Source organism: Triturus cristatus, chromosome 4_1 (assembly GCF_964204655.1).
Source record: "Triturus cristatus chromosome 4_1, aTriCri1.1, whole genome shotgun sequence".
Taxonomy (NCBI): domain Eukaryota; kingdom Metazoa; phylum Chordata; class Amphibia; order Caudata; family Salamandridae; genus Triturus; species Triturus cristatus.
Window position 1 is genome coordinate 743,394,532 of NC_140585.1, and position 21,940 is coordinate 743,416,471.

The 21,940-nt window shown below is 42.3% G+C and overlaps 1 protein-coding gene across 1 annotated transcript in view; it reads left to right on the plus strand.

Moving 5' to 3' along the window:
* LOC146855449 (stabilin-2-like) overlaps positions 1–21,940 on the plus strand; it is a 1,111,419-nt gene that overhangs the window by 924,981 nt on the left and 164,498 nt on the right. The window contains exon 56 of the mRNA XM_085653245.1: positions 9,227–9,376. Coding sequence (XP_085509371.1) covers positions 9,227–9,376 — 150 coding nt within the window. The remainder of the gene's footprint in view (positions 1–9,226; positions 9,377–21,940) is intronic.

Sequence of the window (21,940 nt, forward strand, 5' to 3'; positions counted from 1 at the left end):
CATCATATATCAAAAATGGTATGCTACCAAATATTATACAGTATCTGCAATATCGCACAGGTATTTGTCTTGCTCACCTCCCTTGTCCAAGATTATACATTTGTTGTCCATTAAAGCAAAAACTCCACCTATTGCACTTGTAGTGCCTGTTAGTTCCCCAGTAATATAGCTGTAGTTCAATCCTTTCTAACCTAGATATGGAACCCCTAGGAAGTGTGTTAATACACCACAATTTGAAATCTTGGATGTATGTTTCACACGTACCCATTAGATGACAAAGACCCATAATAATTTCTAGCGCTCCTGGTATACTAAGTTGTGTAACAATAAAAAGAACAAACTTCGTTTCCCTTATGTCGGGGGAATCGGCTGTAAATAGACTGAAAAGGAAGGAGTATAAAGCAACCTAATCAAAAGCACTCTGGTGTTGGGAATACAAAGTATGGAAAAATATCCATGAAGCAGCTGTATCTAAAGATTCTAAAACCTTTTGGAAGTTGGTCGTCAATGGTCAGAATAGTCTTCTAAGAGCCCTATCGGACACAATTCGATCTGAGGTCGGGCATGCCAATTTTTCGGATCTATATCGATCACATCAGAGTTCCAAGGTTTGCTGGATTAGCGCAACCTAAGGATGCAGATTACCCTCTGACAAGCTCTCTTGAGATGGAGATGAGGGACCAGACGCAGTCAAGGATATTTCTCCAGGCAAAGCAGCTGGACCCGATGGGATCCCAGGTGACCTCTTATGGCATATATTGAGACTTGGGCCCTCTATTTTAATAAATTGTCAAATTTATATTTTAAAAGGGGCCATGGTCCCTGCCAGTTGGAATGCAGCCCAAATAGTGCTGGTCCATAAATAAGTCCTGCACAATTCCCCTCTAAACTATAGGCCCATTAGCCGTATAGATGTAGCCCAAAAGGTCTTTGACAGTCAAATATTGGTAAAATTAGACTCTTGGACTGAGGAACATCATGCTCTTTTCCCCCCTCCAGGTAGGTTTTAGAAGAGGGATTCATACGATTGACCAGATTTTTACTTATTTATTGGGAAAATTGTGGTTATGCAAAAAGCCGATCTTCATCTGGTCTTCGTTGATTTAAAATCGGCGTGTGATTCAATCCCTTGAGCCAAACTGTGGGTTGTGTTAAGGAATAGTGGAGTGCAGCTCGATATTCTGAATATGTTGGTCCGCCTTCATCAGGACACCTATGCTCAAGTAAGATGGGGTCGGGGAGGGGAGCTGACAGATTGGATTGAGATTAAGAATGGAGTACGCCAAGGTTGTGTCCTTGCCCCAACGCCTTTTTCTCTGTATCACAATGATGTGGTATCCTATGTAGAACATGATCTAAATGATGCCCCATGCTTAGCTGGCCAAAATACTCCCCTTTTACTATTTGGAGATGACACCCTTTTAACATCTAAGACCCCCAGTGGTCTCCAACGGCTGCTGAATAAATGTGAACACTTCTGCACTGAGCGCGGGCATACAATAAACCATCCCAAAACCAAGTGTATGACCCTTAACCCCCATAAAACATTCAGGGGATTGATAATGTTGGGGGGATGTCCTTTAGAGAGGGTCTCCGACTATCAAGAGGTCATGTTCACACAATGTATGGCATGGGCCCCACAGGTGGATAAGAGTTGTCTAAATTTATCCCATCAATCCGCTACATTATTGAGGTGCTTTAGAACGTCCCGGATTAAATCTATATCCGCTGCTCTTATGGTCTATAGAGCTACAGCAGAGGGCAGAACCCTGTATGGTGCTGATGTATGGGGCACTTCTAATTTGACCAGATTTGGAGTAGCGGAGAACAACTTTTTGAGAGCATTGATCAATATCCTAGTAGTACACCGTTAATACCGCTTAGAAAGGATATGGCCCTACATTCAATAATACGCAAGGCCCAATTAAGGCCGTTGCTCGATTGGATAAGGCTGAAATATTCTGGTGACCTGGGGGATTATCGAGAAGCTTTTGAGGAGGTGATATCAATGGCTGGTTGTTCTAAAATTAGAAGGCTATTATATATCCAAAAACTTCTTGTTCAAATTGGGCTACTGGAATTTTGAGCTACCCCGGCCCCAGCAGCTATTTTGTCGAGGTCTGCACTTATAGATGCATATTGGGCCCATGTTCATGACAGAGAATTTCAGAATGTAACGAAGAGTTCTCTTAGTTTATTTTTCCTAGACTTTAAACCTAACACTCAATGGGGGCCTATTCTTGGATGTTATTAACTCTTTACCAGCAAAGACCCTCTTTCTTAAATTTCTCTATAGCACTTTACACCTAATGCTACTACTGGAAAAATTGAATCATCCGATCGCAACAAGTAGCCTATGCCCAGTTTGCCAACAAGTTGATGAATCACTAGTGCACTTTATTTTTTTCTGCCCAGGTTATACCCACCCCAGAAAAAACATGGATTATACCTTTATGCAGACAACTTGGTTGTCAAAAGCGTCAGATTTGCTATGCGTATCCTCCTCATAGAATATTCACAGGTAGTTGTCCGTGCGATATCAACATATATACACAGGTGTTGGTTTATTAGAAGCAAGGCAATCGAATGATAAACATAGCTGATCCATTTATGGTTTTTTTCATATGGTTTTAATTATTGTATTTTTAGTGCATTGATGAAATGTATTTTTAAAACTGGCATAGCATAGGAAGATACATTGGAAAAACGAATTTTTATGCCCCATAGCTATTGCTATTAATAATTTGTGAAATGTTTTATTGATGTTTCAGAGTTTGTTTTACATTGTCAAACTGTACATTTATAGGTACTGTGCTAATGTAGGGTCTTTTACGGGTGGATAGCCCAAATAAAGTTTTTTTTAATAAACCACAATTTCACTATGCACCAATAAAACAATAACACATAACAATGTATCACTATTGCAACACTGGGATGGGATTTACACTGTGCATATCCTTGGTGCAAACTCAAATACAAGCTGCACTCAAGCGGCTGGACCGTTAGTCCCAGGCTGAGGTTTAACATCGACAAAACAGCGATAACAGTGAAGCACTTTAGGCTCCTTAAGTAAGGCAGAGACTAGTGTATTTGCAAACCATGAAGATTTATTAGTAGATTAGCAAAGTTACAAACTCAAATCATTAAAGATTATCAATGATAAATGGTCAGTTACACAAATGTCTTAGTTGCATAGTTCAAATCAATCCAAAGTTAGAAAATACAAAGCAAAATGCTAACATTGGTCATAGAGCAAAATCAGTTTCCCTTGAAGGAAAAATTCCCTAAAATGCTAAGCTAAAGGGAATTCATGAGATAAGTCAAGCAAAAGGCATCAGCAATTAAAGCCTCTAAAAGGAAAATCAAGTCAAGATTTAGTTGGCTAAGTGAGAATGGATTTGCTCACGAGTCTACCTCTTTGAGCACAAGAAAAGACTTCTAATCTCTAGAGATTGGAAAGGTGCATTGCAATCTAAATAGCTCAGCAATCTACAATTAAAACATACAGTTCTTTGCAGTGAAGAACAATTCCTCCCTACTTAAAAAGAGACCCAATCACAGCCTAATATTACACAATAAGACATTTTCAGGCTTACTCCCAGACATCGCACTGTGGATATTTTCCATGTGCGGCCCTGCAAGAGATATCTTGTTGCAGGATGATACATCGCAGTCAACCTGTCTCAGGTACACGGGTGGAGATTCATTATTCAGCTCTCTGTGAACCACACACAGATACACAATTCTCACAGAAACCAAAACATTTGCAACATTCTAATTAGCTACTGCAGCGTGGCTCCTGAAACAAGAGAAAGAGAAAAATGCATTTAGTGTAACATCAGTTACTCAAACTGTGCCCTCATCAACTGTGGCTAACTTAAAGTGCAAATTATTAAGTATGGTCAACCTTAACATAAAAAATCACACTTTATAGATATGTGTAAGTGTAGTACAGATTAGTACAATGTTATATAGGGCAAAAACCATGACAGAATGTTACCACTATCAAATCCACATAATGCATTCACAGACTGTAAACCAGAATCCATTGAATTAAAACATTTGATAGAGTATGACCTTACAGAAAGCTGATTTGTAATCTTTGAAGAAGTATTTCATTAAAACAAAAATTATAACTTGGAACCAAGAGCCATTGACCTCGTGTTACAAGCAACAGGTAACTTTGGTCTAACAGACTCAGCTGTAACCACATGCCTTGCCAGTAAAACCATTATAGGCCTTCTCAGGCCATGGATGGAATGCTGGCAAAGACTGAGATTTTGTGGACAAGTCTAAACCAGTTATCAGAAACTGCTTTCTCAGCTCTGGGAACATGTTTAAGCATTCAGGGAATTCCTTTTAACTCTCCTAATTAAAAATATTTAAACCAGCAAACCTAGCTCCCATGTGGCGCAAAATATATGGAAAAATGCAAGGCTCCCAAATCTTGCAGTGTGCCAAGTCTTATTGCATGCCGGACACCAAACAGTTGGATTTTTCCAATAAATGAAAATACTCTGGTCATGGTGGCCACTGCAGATGAAGGTTCACCAATCATATTCATAATGCTCAAATTGTCGGTGGCCTTTGATTCTGTCTCACAAGAGGCACTTCTAAAGATCATCCAAAAACCCTGAATGGTGTCTGAAAACATTCTTCTATCTTTTAGTTCTCTCCAGCTGTAACTAGCATGTGAAACTGCTCTCCATCTTTGAACTCACTTAAATCCTACATTAATTTGAGGATGTCTCACCGCACTATTAATTCATGCTTAAACTCTATTTTTTCCCTGAAATAAAGTACTTCTGGCTCTCCTTTCAGTACTATGCTGACAACACCAATTTCCGTATCTATGTTCGACTAAGAATGGTTAGTAGAGGCTGCTTTGCAATGATATAGGGCATCAGACACCTAGAGGATAGATGGATAAGTGCAGCCTCAGACTGAAGGGACAGCATGCATGTTGATATGTGAGACCCCGCCGAATACCTGTCTCATCCTCCATTCCTGTCCCCTTTGTTGTCTACTTCAACAGCAACATCCTCATAAATATAGCAGGAATTAAAGGAGCCTTAAATGAGGCAATTCCTGCAAGCCAGTCTTAACACTGTAGTGGATAGTTATGCTTCAATCCTAGCCACTCTTCTCAACTACTCAGCAATGCAAATTAGCTTTTAATATGTCTTTTAAGCTGATAACTCAACTATATATTTTTTTAAAAAAGGGCAGTATGGTATAAGTTTGTTTTCCAAAACATCTTTTGCCAAAATTACTTTACAAAAATATATTATACAATAACATCATTGTAGTGTATGGCAAAAAAACAAAATTTAGCTTAAAATATTGATTTGCAAATTATCAACATAGCTTTCAAATGGAAGTTGTAAAGACTTTCACTGAAGAACATTTTGTAAATAATTTAAAATATATTTCTAAATTTTTGTGTTTGATAAATGGAAATTTTAGGATAAATAGGGAAAGTAATAGGAGTAAGGATAGGTCAGAGTTTCTATAGGGATACCGTTTTCTGTTTTGCTTATATTTTTGACACCATTTGATCGATTTTCACAAAACATTCCCAAACAAAACGTTCATTGGACCGACTCGTCCTGTGGTACCCACCATGGACTGCTATGACCTCAAATATTAAATCACTCATGGCATGTTAAATGATATCGTTGATGACATAGCTCAAAGAACAGTGTTTTTCAAATTACTAATGAGTATGACAGTTCCCATGGTAACATGTGAGGTCATACGCAGTGCATGATGGGGGCCCAAGTTATAGTTATAATTAATTGAATAAACAATAACTGACATATTCAAGTGGTTTTTTTTGTAATAATTCTTGTCTTATTTCAACACCTAACTACTTCACTTTACATTGTTTTTCCCAGACAATATACATATATACACACACAATATAAATACATATATAATATAGAGTGAGTGATAAGAAAAGGGCACCTATAAAACATATAATGCAGGCGAGTTTTGAGTGTTTTAACTAATATAAAAACACAATCATATATATAGATTAAGGGGGATTTTTGGGCCTTCCACCCCCAAATGACAATAAACATAATATACACATGAATGTCCACAAATTTGTATTTTTTTAAATATATATATATTCACTGAAAAATACAAAAGTTAAAGTGACATTATAGTTAGGTGAAAATGTTGTTTAAAACGTACTAACTTAACTTACTTCCTTATCTGAGATAACTATAACTTGCGCTCTAACCATGCCCAGTGTTTTCATCAATTATGTCATGAACATGTCATGAAATAATTGACATTGAATATGTCAATTATGTCATGACTGATGCAGTCTGTGATGACATAAGAAGAGCATGGTGAGTGGACAAGTTCTAGTTAGCTCAGTAAACTATAACAAGTGAACTTGAGTTTTTTTATTAGTTTAAAATTGTACTTTTTCACTGATATTTTTTCACTGACATTTTCACCTATCTATCATTTTCAGTGAATATATATTCCTGAGTGTAATTTCTCCATGTGTTCATACATGTTTCTCCTCATAATGCCTACATTATAATATAGATTGTCCTGTTTTCTAGTTGGGGTGAATTTCTCACCCCAATCACCATAGGTGAGAATCAAATAATGCTTTTCAGTGTTTGCATGGATACAATGGTTTATTAGTTAAGGGAAGGAACAAATGTGGCTGGGACATGCTGTCACCAGCCATGTTCAAGGCTCTTGAGGATAGAACTATAAAAACGAAATATAATTATCTACCAGAACATTACAACAACAATCTAAAACAACATAAAAAGCAATAACTAAAGTTTAATCCAATACACTACAATTATTCTATGACTATTCTATATGATTTCATGTAACAATATTGTTGTTTGTGTCCTCATAAATGGTCGAAACTATACAGTTTTAGTATGGCTGTTTCTTCAAAGGATGCTCCAGTGGGTTGACTAATCCACCTTGTATGGCTAAACTCCTGGTCCTCAGTACTCCAGCCTGTTGTGGCACGCAGTGAAAATACCTTACTGTTTTTGTAATTGCATATCTTGGCAAGGAATCTTTTATCAATCCAGTGATCAGTTTATTTATTGTGTAGTCCCTACACCATTTATGTGTTTAGGAGCCAATATTGTCGTATTCATTGCTTGGAATTATCCAGTTTTCAAATGAAGTTAAAAGGATGTCTTTGTCTTCATTCCATTTGTGTTATTTTCCACATTTTAGCCACTATGTTTACGTGACCCTTGCGTCCCAAGGTCATGTTGACTTTGCTTCATGGTATCCCAATCTCCAAGCGGAGGCTTACTAAGCTTGCTGAGCCTTCTCTCCGTATAGAAAGCTGTTGTCAGCAGTGCCATCTTAATGCATGGGCACATTGGGCAGCTGCCCAGGGGCCCCACAAGCTTAGGTGCACCATGGTAATCGATTTTATCGATAATTTACATTTTTATTTCTGTGAGTGGTTGTATAGGCAGGGCCCAGGGCACGGCCTATAATGCTGTTAAGGCGCCCCAGCTTGTCAGAGCCCGGGTGAGTGTTCGGATGGCCTTGTGCAGTGCGGTAGAGTCTGTCATCGTCTAGAGCACTTGAGCTTTAAAGCGTAACTACCATGCTTCTTTTTTTTACTTAACACACCATTAATGTATTAGAGCTTACTTTAAAAATGCAGTTCCCTCACAAGATCATAGTTATAACTGGCAAACCTGATCAGTGGCAATCCTGTCGGGTGGCTGTCACCCTGCCCAGTAAGACAGCCTGCACAAGCGTGTCACACGTCGTCACTTGATGAATCGGCTCATCCACATGAGAGGTGAATCAGTAGTTAGCTACAAATATCTTTATTTGCATAGAGAAGAACCACCAAAGGACTAGTCGATAAGGCAGCTTTTTCAATGTCAGCACATTCTAGTCACTCTACTTTCTTCATTCTAGGTGACTTTTCTACATTACAAACACTGCACCACCTAACAATTTCCTCTCAGAGCATGCTCAATTCATCATCTTCACAAGCCCCCATTATCCAGGGACAGAGTGCTACTCCTTCTGGCAAAATCTGGAAATAATTCAGTTTGTCGCAAAAGCGAAACCTAAAGGTTCACTCTTGGCAGTGCTTTTAGATCTACTTTACAAAAAAAATAACTAAAATAAAACGAGCAATAAATTATTGAACAGTCACTTTCTAGAAAATAAAGCATATCCTCGCCCACCAAGTCCCTCTCAGTGATTCTAGGACAGCTGACAGGGAATGCCGTCTTGATCGGCTTATCCAAATCAACTACTACTGTTAAACTATAACACCACTAAGCAAAACCTTCACGTCAGCATTGTATGAAAAGCAAACCTTCATCTTCATGCTCAACTGTGCCTTTACATTTGATTCACAATAAGCTGAAGTAACCAACCCCATCAATCACTGTCTAGACATTCTCCAGACAAATAAAGCAATTTATCCATCAGCCTCAACAAACTACCTGCAATAAATAGTCTCCTCATTGAAGTACCCAAATACACACCCACCCCTGAAGGCAGCATTCAGTGCCCCTAAGGATCATGGAAAAATACGTTACATCTCATCAATTTGAATAAACATACACTTGCCCTCTACTGAAGGCAAAGCAAGCTTCAAATGCCAATATACACTGCACAGGTGGACTCACCAGGGATCCCCTGCATACCTCATCTTCACACTCCGAGGCTGCAAAAAAGTAAACTCACCTTTCCTAACTGCTCATTAATGTCCTACATCCATTTCCCAAAGAACGAGAAGATGAGATACCAACCTTTCATCCCAGAAACACCATAGAAAAGCAACCCCTTCCTCTTGATATGTGTTCAACCCCCAAACGTATTTATTTCTGTAGGCTAAAAATCTTGAGTGATGCACAAAACTGTCCAAGATGTAGAACATGCATCCACTTATCCTGAGCTAGAATTTGGAAGGACACTTTTGCTATCCTACACAAATGTAATTTAAGTGTGCCTTTCTGTTCTGTTCCTCCTTAGGAAAAGCTGATCCAACACTCGGGCTTGGATAAAATATCTCCAAATAGATTGAGGACTCCAATGTCCTGGGTTGTCAGTTCAAAACAATTCTCGATTTCTTACCAGCTGAAGAAAAGTAATACCGCTAACCAGAGGCAGTCATTAACATGCGGTTTTATTCATTGACAGCTCACAATGACAGGAATGTTATGAATTTACTGAACATATTTTTGTGCTGTAGCTTGCCCCGGGGGACCGGAGTCCCCTTGTAACAGCCGTGGTGTGTGCGACGATGGAGTCACTGGGACCGGCGAATGCACGTGCAATAGTGGATTCAATGGAACTTCTTGTGAGCTGTGCCAGCCCGGAAGATTTGGGCCGGAGTGTAAATGTAAGTTTGCCTTTATTTCTCAATTTCAAAAATCAGGGTGAGATTAGTAGTTGTAACTGTTTTTATAATACGGGCCTCTTGAATGTTTTTGAGATTATATGACCATGGCATAATATGCATAGTTACTAATTATAGAATTTCAGTAGAATTTATCAAAGCTGCGAAATATGCTGCTTCAGCAAAAATAATTCTACCTTACACGTACCAATAGTTGCACAAACATTTGCAAGAGAAGCACTAATGATCACGCCCTATCGTTCAAGAGTTACTAGGGCTGTCCCTAAAATGATGAGTTGGTTGAAGGGATGACGAGCTTTTGTGCTTTGGCTGAATGGTAATTGCATCATGAAACAAGCATTTGCAATGCAATATGTCTCACATTTACGAGATTTCGATAATGCCTTTTATTTATCTGTTGTTTTTAAAACAGATAAATAAAAGGCATTGTCATTTACAATGCCAATAGCTTAAACTCTCTTAACCAACAGCAGCCAGGACAAAGCTATTTGAGAAAATAGTGCTCGGATACTGTAATTAAAGCCTATCGAGTAACAACACATGTAACAGGGGGGTGTCCTCATGGGAGGTTACAAAATGAGACAAGGCGGTACTAAGGAGGGACCTAGTAAGCCTACCAATAAAAAGCCACAGTTTACAGTGGACAATGACACAAGCCAATGAAAACTATGGGCAGGGCAGTAGGCAGGGCTTTAAGTCCATACCTGAATGCAGCATGGCTCGCAGAGCAGCGCATGCGCTACCCAGGCTCGAACTAAAAAAGAGGTAAGGTAGAGAACAAGCATTTGCAATGCAATCGGTCGCACCTTTGGGACCTTATATGTATTTAGCTATGCAGCACATTAGCCTGGGTGCTGAAACATCTACTGTTCTTTAACATGGAGGGAAAGCAAGCACTAAAGTGCGTGACATGCCTGGTATGGGAACACATGGAGAGAAATATTGCCTTTCAGTGGGAAATGGTATAGTCCAAAGCTCTGTTTTTAATATAAAATAAGGGCCTTTGGTGGTCATATGACTGAAAATACAAGATTTGAAAAAAGTATTATTGTCTACCGGTGCTCGTGGAAGACAATTTCGATGGACTGGAATCTAGAGGATGCTAAAGTGATTCTGGTATTTTACTGACCTCTGCTGGTCGTTTTCTATCAAGACAGTTAAATAGAGGCAGTTGAACAGAAAATAAAGTCCCTAAGCGGAAGAAGACAAGTCCTAGGGCTGATCTCCAGAGCTCACAAAGTACATACACATATAAGTCTATACTAAAGTAAATAAGTATAAACTAAAGTATACACAAGAGGTCTGGAATGCTCGACCCAAAAAGCATCGAACATATTATCTATTGCCCTCGATATGCTACATTTTTACACTTTCTACACACATCACTCCAGCTTCTACACACATCACTACACACATACATTCTACATACATACATTACATACATTCTACACACATCACTCCAGCTTCAGACCCAGCAACCATCACGCACCATCAACACCCTACTCTCGCCGTCACACTCACCTATCAGTGTATACCGAAAAGTAATCTGCTGTAACTGATGAGACATAAAATGACCGCCAACCCACTCTGAGGTGAGCATGTGAGCACTGAGCGGTTCTTGCCGCTGGCTTATGTTAGTCAGTTTCATACACTGGTGCCATTCATCCAAATGTGACAGCTCTTTCTCCTATAGTTCGCGCACGCTTGTAACATGTTACACCGATGTTAGTACGTACATTTTTGTTCAAAGGGGTATTTATGTCAAATACATGATAGGAAGAATGAGAAAGGTTTTGGAGAGTACAAAGATGAGTAATGAAGGATTCGGATAAAACGCCAGAGAGGCTATTACAAAAACACACAAGGAAAAAAGAACGCTGTTGCAAGACTGGTTTTCCTTGACTTGGGTACGTTTGCCTCTGCTACATAAAAGTATGGGAGGAGATGTGCTGATGATGTTTGGGAAAGAATAGGAAACGTCTGAACCTGTGGTCTATTTTGTGGAAGAGAGTGAGGAAGGTTGTCTGGTTAAAAACAGTGAAAGACAGACAGGTAAGGTAGAGAGATGCATAAAGAGAGAAGTAGAGATAGCTGAGATAAGGAGAGACAGATCTGAAATAAAGAGGTCAACATAGAGCGAGACTACGAAATGATATATTGAGAAAAAGAGGTAGAGAAGGAGGGGTGGAGATACAGGTATAAGGTAGTGAGAGCAGTAGGGTAGAGGAACAGAGGTGGAAAGAGAGAGAAGATAGGTGGAGGCTGGAGTTAGCAAATGAATGGTGAGGCAAATTCAGAGGGTAGTGAGAGAGAGAGCTTGGGTAGCGATAGTGCTTCAGTTGTAAAATTGTAAGTGCTTGGTGCCAAAGTTTAGCTCAGAAGCCCTCATCTCGCGCTATTGAAGACTGCGTAGTCTTGATTCCGCATCATGCCTATTTAATCCACCACCATTCACTTCCTGCATGTTTGTTTCATTCTTGAATGTTCTTTTTCTTTCCTACTTTCTCCATTTGTCACTTTTATTTCATCTTTTTCCTCCTCCTTCTTCCCCACTTTATGTTTTTTTTCTCTTCCTCTCGATCAAAGTCTATTCAGGAAAAATAAGTGTTGGTGGGCCCCAACTGCAACCACCGGCACAAATTAAGCATGGGGTAGAGAGAGAGTTCAGTTAGTGAGAGATGTGAGGTAGACAGGGAAATGAGGTAGAGATGCAGTGAGGTAGAGCGTGATATGGTATAGAGAGGGCATAAATAGAGGGCCGAGAGCCACGTTGAGAGAAATGAAACGTATAGAGTTGGGGAGACAGATAGACAGGTGCAGAAAAGAAAGAAGTATGTTTGAGATAGAGGTGAAGTAGATGAAAGAAAGAAAGGTGAGATGAAACATAAGGGTGAGGTGCAGAGAGATGCTTTAGGTAGACGGTGAGTTGAGGTAGAGAAAAGGTTATGAGTTAGAGATGTAGAGATCTGCTTAGAGAGAGTGGTGTAGTCGTGAAAGTGGGGTGAAGAGGGGTGGGGAATAGGGGTATATTGAGAGAAAATAGTGGCTGACATAGGTGAGCGAGAAACAGTTGACATAGAGGTAGATACACAGAGATGTAAGAACACATAGCGACAGAGGAACTGCCCGAGAGCACGAGGTTAAGGTTGGGCGTACAGCTCATGTGCAGATGTAAAAATGAAAACATCTGTTTTATGCACATCTTCAGTGCTTAATTTGAGTCAGTGGTTTCTGGTAGGCGGCACCTCCACTTAATTCTCCTCCATCCCGGTGCATGTGACAGTCTGCCACAAGGTGGTGCTGCCTAGTTAATTTATAGCTGACCACAACAGTTAATTATGAATTCAATATACATTACAAATGACTATTACTTGCTGCCCAAGCCATTCTTATAGCTTTGGAGGCCTGATATATTCTGAACTGTCACACTTGTAGGCGTGTGATGGTTAGTAGTTGTGATGTTACTATCATTGGCAGCATGGCCTCCTGATGAGGGCCCCGGCACTTAAGTGTTTTTTTTATTTTTTTATTAAGCACTGCACACATTTAACTCTGTACCGGAGCGCAGTGTCTTGAAGGTGGGGGCCCTGTGCAATTGCCCTCTTTGTCAATGCGTTAAACCAACTTTACTGGTAAGACGAAAGGAAGCGGTGACACTCACAGGTCGGACACAAACAAGCAGTGGAAAATAACAAATTCTAGCTGTGTCTGTTGCATGTTGGGATATCCTGGCAAGTGTCAGACTCCAACCCGACCGCACTGGACTTTGAGAGAGACCGGCCTGTACGAGAAGCTCGATGACCCGATATAGGCCAGTCAAGCTCTAAAGTCCAGGATAAAGGTCGTGAGAGAACCCTGTCTGGTACTTCCACAGAGCCCAAACTTAACAGGCCCGCCCGTGAGATCTGGACCATATCTGTGTCCAGTGGCAGTGTTTTCCCAGCAGGGATTTAATGGTCCCCCGCAGAGCCAGGTGACCCTGCCTGCTGAGGCAGCTGCAGCCTGTTTAGTTTTTCACACTCCCTCGCGGAGTGCAGCAGAAATCCCCTTCTGTCCCCCACACCACCTCAAAATTACCTGCCCAAGCAAGAGCCTGTCCGGCTCCAAAGAAACCAGGAAACTCATTCCTGGCCGGTGCCTGGTGAGGTAGCTCAGTCACTTGCATGTATGGCTGTGCAAACGAAAACCTAGGGGATTCTGGGTGGCGCGAGTTACGCCAGTCTATTTTGCCCAGTCCTGTTGAAGTGCAAATACTTCGATCAAATTGACCATTTTCTTTAAAGGGCGGTTTATTCCCCAAAACGTACGGCAAAGTTGGAGTTCCGGACTCCAAATTAAAGTACCCTAAAAAGTGGCCCACGTTTACGTATCAGGGCAGTTTAAACCATGTAAAAGACACGCTGAATATGTGTTTCGCAATGTATGGGAGACTTCATACATTTGTGCCTGCTGCAGACACTGTTTGGAGTAATATTGAGAAATCAACAGTAAACAAGCATTTGCAATGCAATACGACTCGCATTTACACGAGACCTCTCCCCCCCCCTATGGTGTTGAACCCTTTGTGGGTTGTTTGGGGCAGTTTGTGCTTAAGTATTCATAAATTTGTTTACAAAAAAAACATCCACGCCAAATGAATGACCTATTTTTCCACATCAGGGGGACTCTAATGGTAGCCAGGTTTTGTAGACTCCCATAGAGGGAACCAAGAAATTAACAAACATATAGCTAAATTTTGGAATAATTGAAAAAGTGCTATGCAAGAAAGTGTACGTTTTTTGTCTGAAAATGGCATCAACTAAAGACTTGCTGTGCTAAGATCACCATCCTCCCAACTTCTAGGAATCAGCATGGTTGTAAAAAAGTCACTGCAGTTCTTGCATTTTTCTAACTGGTACTCTATTTGTTCCTATTTTGTAGTCTCAGCCTACATGCAGTTTGTGGTGAAATCAGGAATGAAACCCAAGGGGGATACCCAGAATTATATACATTTCTGAAAACTAGACAAAATTATGAATTTAGCAGGGGTAATTTGGATATATTTCCTATGGTTTTCCCTAACAAACTATTTGCTGAAATAAAAAAATAATACGCATTTTTAGGGAAATATAGCAATTAGTGCCAATGTTCTTAATATGTCATTTTACAATTTACAAAAGTGACATATCGTTATATGCCTATAATAATGTTTCATTGTGTACCGACCATGCTGCAAAACATATGGTAAAATCACATGAATGAAATATGGGTATGAACGAAACCTCTGTATTTTTTAAACGTGCACAAGATCCTGAGTATGGAATCAGTGGTTACTTGTACACCTCTGAATTTGGGGGTTACCTATACTATTGTGTGATTCAGAGGGCATTTTCCAAAATGTTTTTTTTCTTGCTTACTAGCTGATATTTGGAAGCCAAAGATGGAAAGAAAGCCAACAGGCAAAAACAAATGTCCTACTTTTCTGTGATAAATATGGTACCCCATGTGTTGGTGGGCCTAGGGCCTACAACAGGGAAGACCTCAAAACAGAACATGAAGACATCTTATTTTGTTGGTTAAAATCATCACTTTTTGCGATGTGGGTAGCTACAGAATTAGGGCACTCATTTAGCTATCACGTAGTGAAACCTACCAAACCCAGACATTTCTAAAACCTTAACATACAAGAGAGTCTAGGGTGGTCTGGCTTACATGGAGTCCACTGCATTTTCTTGAACACAATGCCATGAAAACCTTACACCTTGGTTCAAAGCATGGATTTTCCTCAGTTTTCTGTGAGCAAAGGTTCTGTATTCTGTGTCGATCCACAAAAGTTTGATTCCCACACTTCTTCCGATAAAAATGTCACCCACCTTGTGTGGGTGGGCATAGTGCCCATGACAGTAAAGCCCCAAAAGTCAACAATCACATTCTGCCATTCAAAATCAACCCCAGTGAATCCCTTAAGAAATTTAATTTAGGTGATACTTTTAACAAAATGATCATGCCCTGTATAGTGGGCCGTCTGCTAAGATCAGGACTGGTGCCATACTTTCCTCTACATTCAAACTAGAAAGAGGCATGAGGCAAGGTAGCCCCCTCTCTCCCTCATTATTCATCTTAACCCTTGAACCCCTACTTCCGAAAATCAGATCCAACCCCTACATCCACAGCATTGCCTTCGATAATCTCAAAGTGAAAGTTGCGGCGACGATATCCTAATAATGTCTGAAAAGGCTACCCAATCTATCCTGGCCCTACTCGAAACAAAGTACTTGCCCCTGCCTGGAGGGACACCTCTACCCCCTCCCTAGATTCTAGTGTGTGGATCCCTGCGGGGGGATCACATTCCTGTGGGAATCCCTGAGTGAAGGTACATTAGGGAGTCATTTCATTGGCAAGGGGAGATTCTGTAGACTGCACCCAGAAGCTAGATGTATTTTCGTAATTCCAAAACACAATTTATATACATATTTGGCTTTTTATAAATGATGTGACATATACAAAACAAGCACTGTCTATATATACCCTTGGCTTTCTAGAAATCTTTTGACATGTATATCTGGGGCTGAAAAGGACGAAACTATGTTGTCAATGTTGCAGGGATTTTATGTAAACAGAACTATGCCTTGGACCACAGAACATCAGTATGTAGGGACTGAGTTACCATACCACAACAGTACCTATGAGTCCTAATCCAAACTAGCTCATAGTGCTTTATCTGCCCTCCTACCCTTCCGAGAGTGACAGGTAAATTAGCACCCCAGAACACAACGCTCTAGTCCCCTCTGGGAACCGTGGAAATAGATTGTCAACTTTTCATTTTCTCACTCATGCAGGTCCATAAAAAAGAAAACAAAGACTCAAGAACAGTTTACAATATTTATTCAAACTATTGTGCTCCATCATAAAATATCTGTGCTGCAACTGGAAAACATATACGTCCCAACAGAGAGAGGATCATTACAAGTAAACTGTAAACAATAAGAAACCCTACCATGGTGAATTATATATCTGCCTCAGCCTACCCTCACTATGGAAACAGTGTTATATTATAGATCTCTAGGATTAATGGCAAACCCTATTGCTGCCATGCATAAATAAAGGTTCTATATCTCAGCTTGCGCAGCTCTATCGCCTCGGGACATTTGCTCTGCTAAAATGTCTTCTCTCTGTTTTCAAAATGGTACCTCTCGGTGTATAAGTTATGAGGTGTTGTCCTAAAAACAGCAGATGTGAATGTATGTTGTGTCTAAATGCCAAGCTACTTTTGCTAACCAATCACAGAAAGACCGGGCACAGTGTTGTTTGACCCTGTACAAGATTACAGACAGGGTCTGAACCAATAACAAAAACATGTCCAGTGTTTTGGTAAAATAATGTTGTGGCTCAAAAATAAACAAGCTAAGTGTAATGTGTGCAAGGCAAAACAGTCTAAACGTGCAAGCAAACTAAAATACAAGCAAACTTAGTGGGCCCTAAAGGCTACACATGACGCAACATTAAAGGAACTGGGAAAATTGTCGGGAGGTTGACATGAAAAGAGTTTGACATGGGAGGGAGTTTGACATACAGTCTGTCCATTTAAGATTCAGGCTTTCACATTCACCCACAGTGGTCAAATGCTGCACATACTTTGGAGAGAAGGAGAATGTCACACAGTGTTTCACACAGAAAAGAGGATGTCACACAGTGCACACCATTTCTGGTGCACAGAACCTTGCAGGTGGCTGCCCAGGGTATCCTGTTTGTGGGTAGTAGCACTACTTTGGTATATATGATGGCGTATCTAACGTGCATTTGGAACACTGTGGCACCGTCACTCTCAAGAGAAAATTAAATGTGAAATGAGAGAAAATGGTTGCATGTGGAGTGGCTGGTGGAATGAACCATGAGCAGAAGTGAAACTACGGAGACATGTCGGTTAATGCTCAGATCTGTCCCTAGTGTATGCTTTTAGTCTTTGAAGATGATTGTCAAAACTCAACTATTTATCATTTTTAATATAGAATATTTCTTGGGTCTTTTATGCATGAGGATGGGTAAAATAAATCTGGTTTTACTGTCTAAAATGTTCAGTGGCGTGATTGGTCAGTGGCCCCAGTTACTGAACAAAGATTTTTAAAGCTGTCAGAACAAGCTGACACAGCTGAAGGAACAATCAGACAAGGCACTTTCACATATTGTTATTCCGCTGTTGAGAAGGTTTTTTTTCTCAATATTTGAGAAAAAGGTTCCATCTTAACATAATATTTTGTTTAACAATGACTAACAAATACCTTTTGACATTCCTACATCTCTCTACTCCATGCCTATGTACGTATGTATATGGTATTTATACAATGTGAACCTAGCCAAAAGACAGTAGACTGATGTACAGGGTCAAAGACGAGCATAAAGTCAATGGATGAGAAGCAGTAACTGAGTTGTAGTGTAGTATTCTTTAAAGAGGTGCGTATTCAACTCTTTCCTAATTTGGAGCAGCAATGACTGTTCTTGACGAACACAGGGTTTTTGTTCCAGATCCTGGGTGCAAAGATAAGAAAGATTCTTGCCCTGTTTTATATGTTTTACACTTTTTAGTCTGTAGTGAGGTTGTCTGCAAGATTAGCTGGGGTGCTGTAAACATTGCAGCTGGTTTTGAAGATGGCGAGGGCCGTCAAAGAGTGCCAATGAAGTTCCATTTTGTATGCCCTGGATGAGGTGCACTGTGTTGTATAGGATGCTCAGTTGGGGAAAAGCCCTTGACTTCTGCACCCAGTAACGAAGACGAGGTGGAAGGCTGGTACAGGGAGCCAGGAGAACCAGCTCCTTGAGGAATTCACCGGTTTGGAGGTGAGGATGTGTGCTGCAGCTTCCCCGGGTAGCTAAGGGTCACTACTAGGAGTAAAATGAGCCCAAGATTGTCAAAATCGAGTTATGGCAGCTTAAAGTTTGACTACCTTTGACCTTCCTACCGGACGTGAAGCTCATGGAGCTCTGCTGCTGTTTCATCACATACCCACGATGGATCAGGCCTTGGGGAATGGTGCAGGATTTATTTAATTAATTTTTCACAGAGAGAGGGCAGGCATGAGGCCCTCTCCCGGACTCTGCACTGGCCTGGGAACCCCTTCCTCTGGGTTGTTCGGATAGGAAAGGGGATTGGGACCCTATCCCCAGACCCACAAAGCAGAGGAGGTCAGAGGGAGCGTCATTGCACTTCCCTCCCTCCAGTAATGGTGAGCCTGCCCCACTCCCCGTGCCCGTATCTGGGGGGTGGGGCAGCCACAGCAAGAAAAGAGATCCCTGCCCGCATGATTGGGCAGGGGGAGAGAGCTGGCGGCTCCAGAGGACAGCTGAGGAGATGCTGTCCATGCGGGGAGCAGGCCGAGGGCTGGGCTGTCCCTAACAGAGGAGGCACACAGGGCTGCTCAGGTGTGACCGAACACCCCCACAAAAAAACAAAAGGAAAGGTTATGCAGCTCTCCCCCGCACAGCGGGAGAGCCGCTACTAAAATAGTCATTGCTCCCATTGGAGCACCCCATAATACCCGGTTACTTACCAGTAATATTCATTACTCTGAGTCTTAGACCTCCCTGTCACAGTCCTTACATAATTGAGCGACAGCTTCTCCCTGCAGTGATCCCCAAGCTGAAAACTCCCCTGCTCCCATCCCTACCCTCCAAGCCATGCCCACATCCTGTGGAACATAACCCCTGACCTTACTGTCCAATATCCTGTACCACAAAGCACAAGAAGACAAACACAGGGAGGGAGGGATGGGAACCAGGACTGTGTCAGAAAGGTCTAAGACTCGGAGTAATGAATATTAACGGTAAGTAACCGGGCATTACCTCCTCGTCAGAACTCCCCATCACAGTCCTTACATAAATGAGCAGATACCAAGCATGAATCAGCTTCAACAACAGCTGCAGACAGACTTTATTACAATAAAGAAGCAGTAAAGTTACACCCCTGGCACACAACGCAACACAGCTCTACAAAAACTGGCAGACACATCACTACCCACCACCAAGTGATAATGTGACACAAAAGTGTGAGGAGAACTCCAAGTGGTGGCCCTGCAAATTTCCGCCATGGAAGCCCCCTGCAAACAAGCCCAGGAATCAGCCATCCCCCGGGTAGAGCGGCCCTGCACAGACACAGGCACATGCACCCCTCGGGATTCATAAGCCGCCAAAATAGCCCACTTCAACCACCTACTGAGAGTAGCAACAGAAGGCTTCCGACCCTGGCCAGCCAAACAAACCACAAGTAACAAAAAGGGAATCCACTTTACAAAACGGACATGTATGATCCAGATACACTCCAAGTGCCCGCTTGACATCCAAACGGTGCAGCATAACCTCCTCAGACTGAGGATCAGCACACAACACAGGCAACACCAGTTCTTCCGAACAATGGAAAGAAGAGCAAATATTAGGAACAAACGCAGTATCAGGCCTGAGAACCACCTGATCCAGAGAGCACCTCAAAAAAGGCTCAAAACACAGCAAAAACCCCAACTCCTCCACATTTCTGGCTGATGTAGTAGACACCAGAAAAACCACCTTGATAGAAATCTCAGGGAAAACTTCTCCAGCGGCTCAAATGGGGCAGATTGCAATGCCAGCCAGATCAATGGCAGATCCCACCCAGTAGTCAAGGACTGAATCACTGGCTTCTTGAGAAAACAACTACACAAGAGCCTGGCCACCAAAGGCACCACTTCTTCACAGTCAGGACCCCAAAAAGCAGGCACAGTCGCCCACTGAGCCCTTAAATAGGAAAAAGCCACACCTAAATCAAAACCATCCTTCAGAAATTCCAAAACCTACACGGGAGCCAAAGTACAGGCAGACCAGCCCCTGTCCGATCACCAGCCCTGAAAAGAAACCCAATGCCTGGCATAAGATTTCAGGGTAGATGGTTTACGAGACTTCAAAATAAAGAGAGCCACCCCAGGAGAACAACCCAGCACCATAAGGTTCATCCTTTTAACAGCCAGCTGACCAGCTTCAACCTAACCAGACACTCCTGAGACAGCACTGGAAACGTCAGCGGACAGAGGTCCACGGGAAGCCTCCAGCATGGCAACACCGCCAACTGTAACAACAGCGGAAACCAAGGCCACCTACTCCAGACCGACACCACCAGGATCACAGATGCCCTGGCCAGCTTGATTTTCAGGAGCTCCCTCTGAATCAAAGCAATAGGAGGAAATGCATACATCAAACCGGTCCCCCACGGAAACGACAAGAGCTTCCACCCTCCAAACAGCCTCTGACAGGCAAAGAGAGAAAAACCTCTCCCTCAATGCGTTCTTCCGGGTCGCTGCCACCCCAAACCCCTGCCTGAGGACTCCAAACACCCTCTTGTCCAAATACATTTCTGACAGGGAGGGAAACAACCTGCTCGACGGTCTGCCACCGAGTTCAACACCCCAAGAAGATGAATCGCCCTCAGTGACAAAATAATTCATCTCTGCCCACTGGCAAATCTGCTGAGCTAACAAATTCAGCAAAGCCACTTTCACACTCCCCTGATGGTTCACATAGCACACCACCACAGTGTTGTCCATCCTCAACAGAACGTCCCGATTTAGGACTCAAGGGAAAAAATGAATCAGGGCCAGCTAAACGGCTTTCAACTCCCTCCAGTTGGAAGACATCTGATCCTCCTAGAACGACCAGATCCCTTGAACTGAATCCTGAGCAATTACAGCCCCCCAGCCCAGGTTCCCTGGCATCGGTTGTCAGAAGCAACCTGTCCTGGAGCACGAACGGAGAACCCTTCATGAGATTCCCCACATCCAACCACCAGGCCAACTCTTGGGACATACCGGGACAGGGCCGTACTGGGAACCAAAACCTGCCCTGGCAAACTGCTAGGCTGGCCCCCCTGGGGTGCAGGGAGGGGTGGCCGAGCTGTTTGGTAGGGCTGGTTTCGGACGATTTTGTTACAGGGGGCCGATATTGCCGACCCCCGGTAACAACAACTACCCCCCAGAGGCCCAAAACCGGCCCTCACCCTGGTGGCACACTGGGGAAACGCCCAGTGCCCGCTACAGCCAGTCCAGCCCTGTACCCTGACCCCCCTCAATCAACTGATCATAAACCTGAGACCCCAGACACCAGAGGTGAAGGATGTGATTCATCAAGGGGTATAAGTGCAACCTGGCCCAAGGAACAGTTATGACAGTTGCCGCCATTAAGCCCTGTACCCTCAACCACTGCTGTGCTGTGGAAGCTGGAGAGGTCAAACCACTGTCAGTTCTTTCACAAGAGTCACCCTGCAAGGTTCCTTGTTTTGAATAGCCCTCCAATGAACAGCAGTTCATGAGTGGGAATCAGATGGGACTTCTACAGGGTCAGTATCCACCCGAGCTGCTGTAGGAGACTGCTGACATCCTGAGTTGAGAAGCTTAGGGAAAGAAGAGGAAGAAATCAACCAGTCATCCAAGTACGGAAACACCTGGATCACCTGTGCATGTAGCAACCACCCCAAAGGAGCCAACACCTTGATAAACACCCTAAGTGAAGCAGAGAGACCAAAGGGCAATACCTGAAACTGGAAAAGGTCAC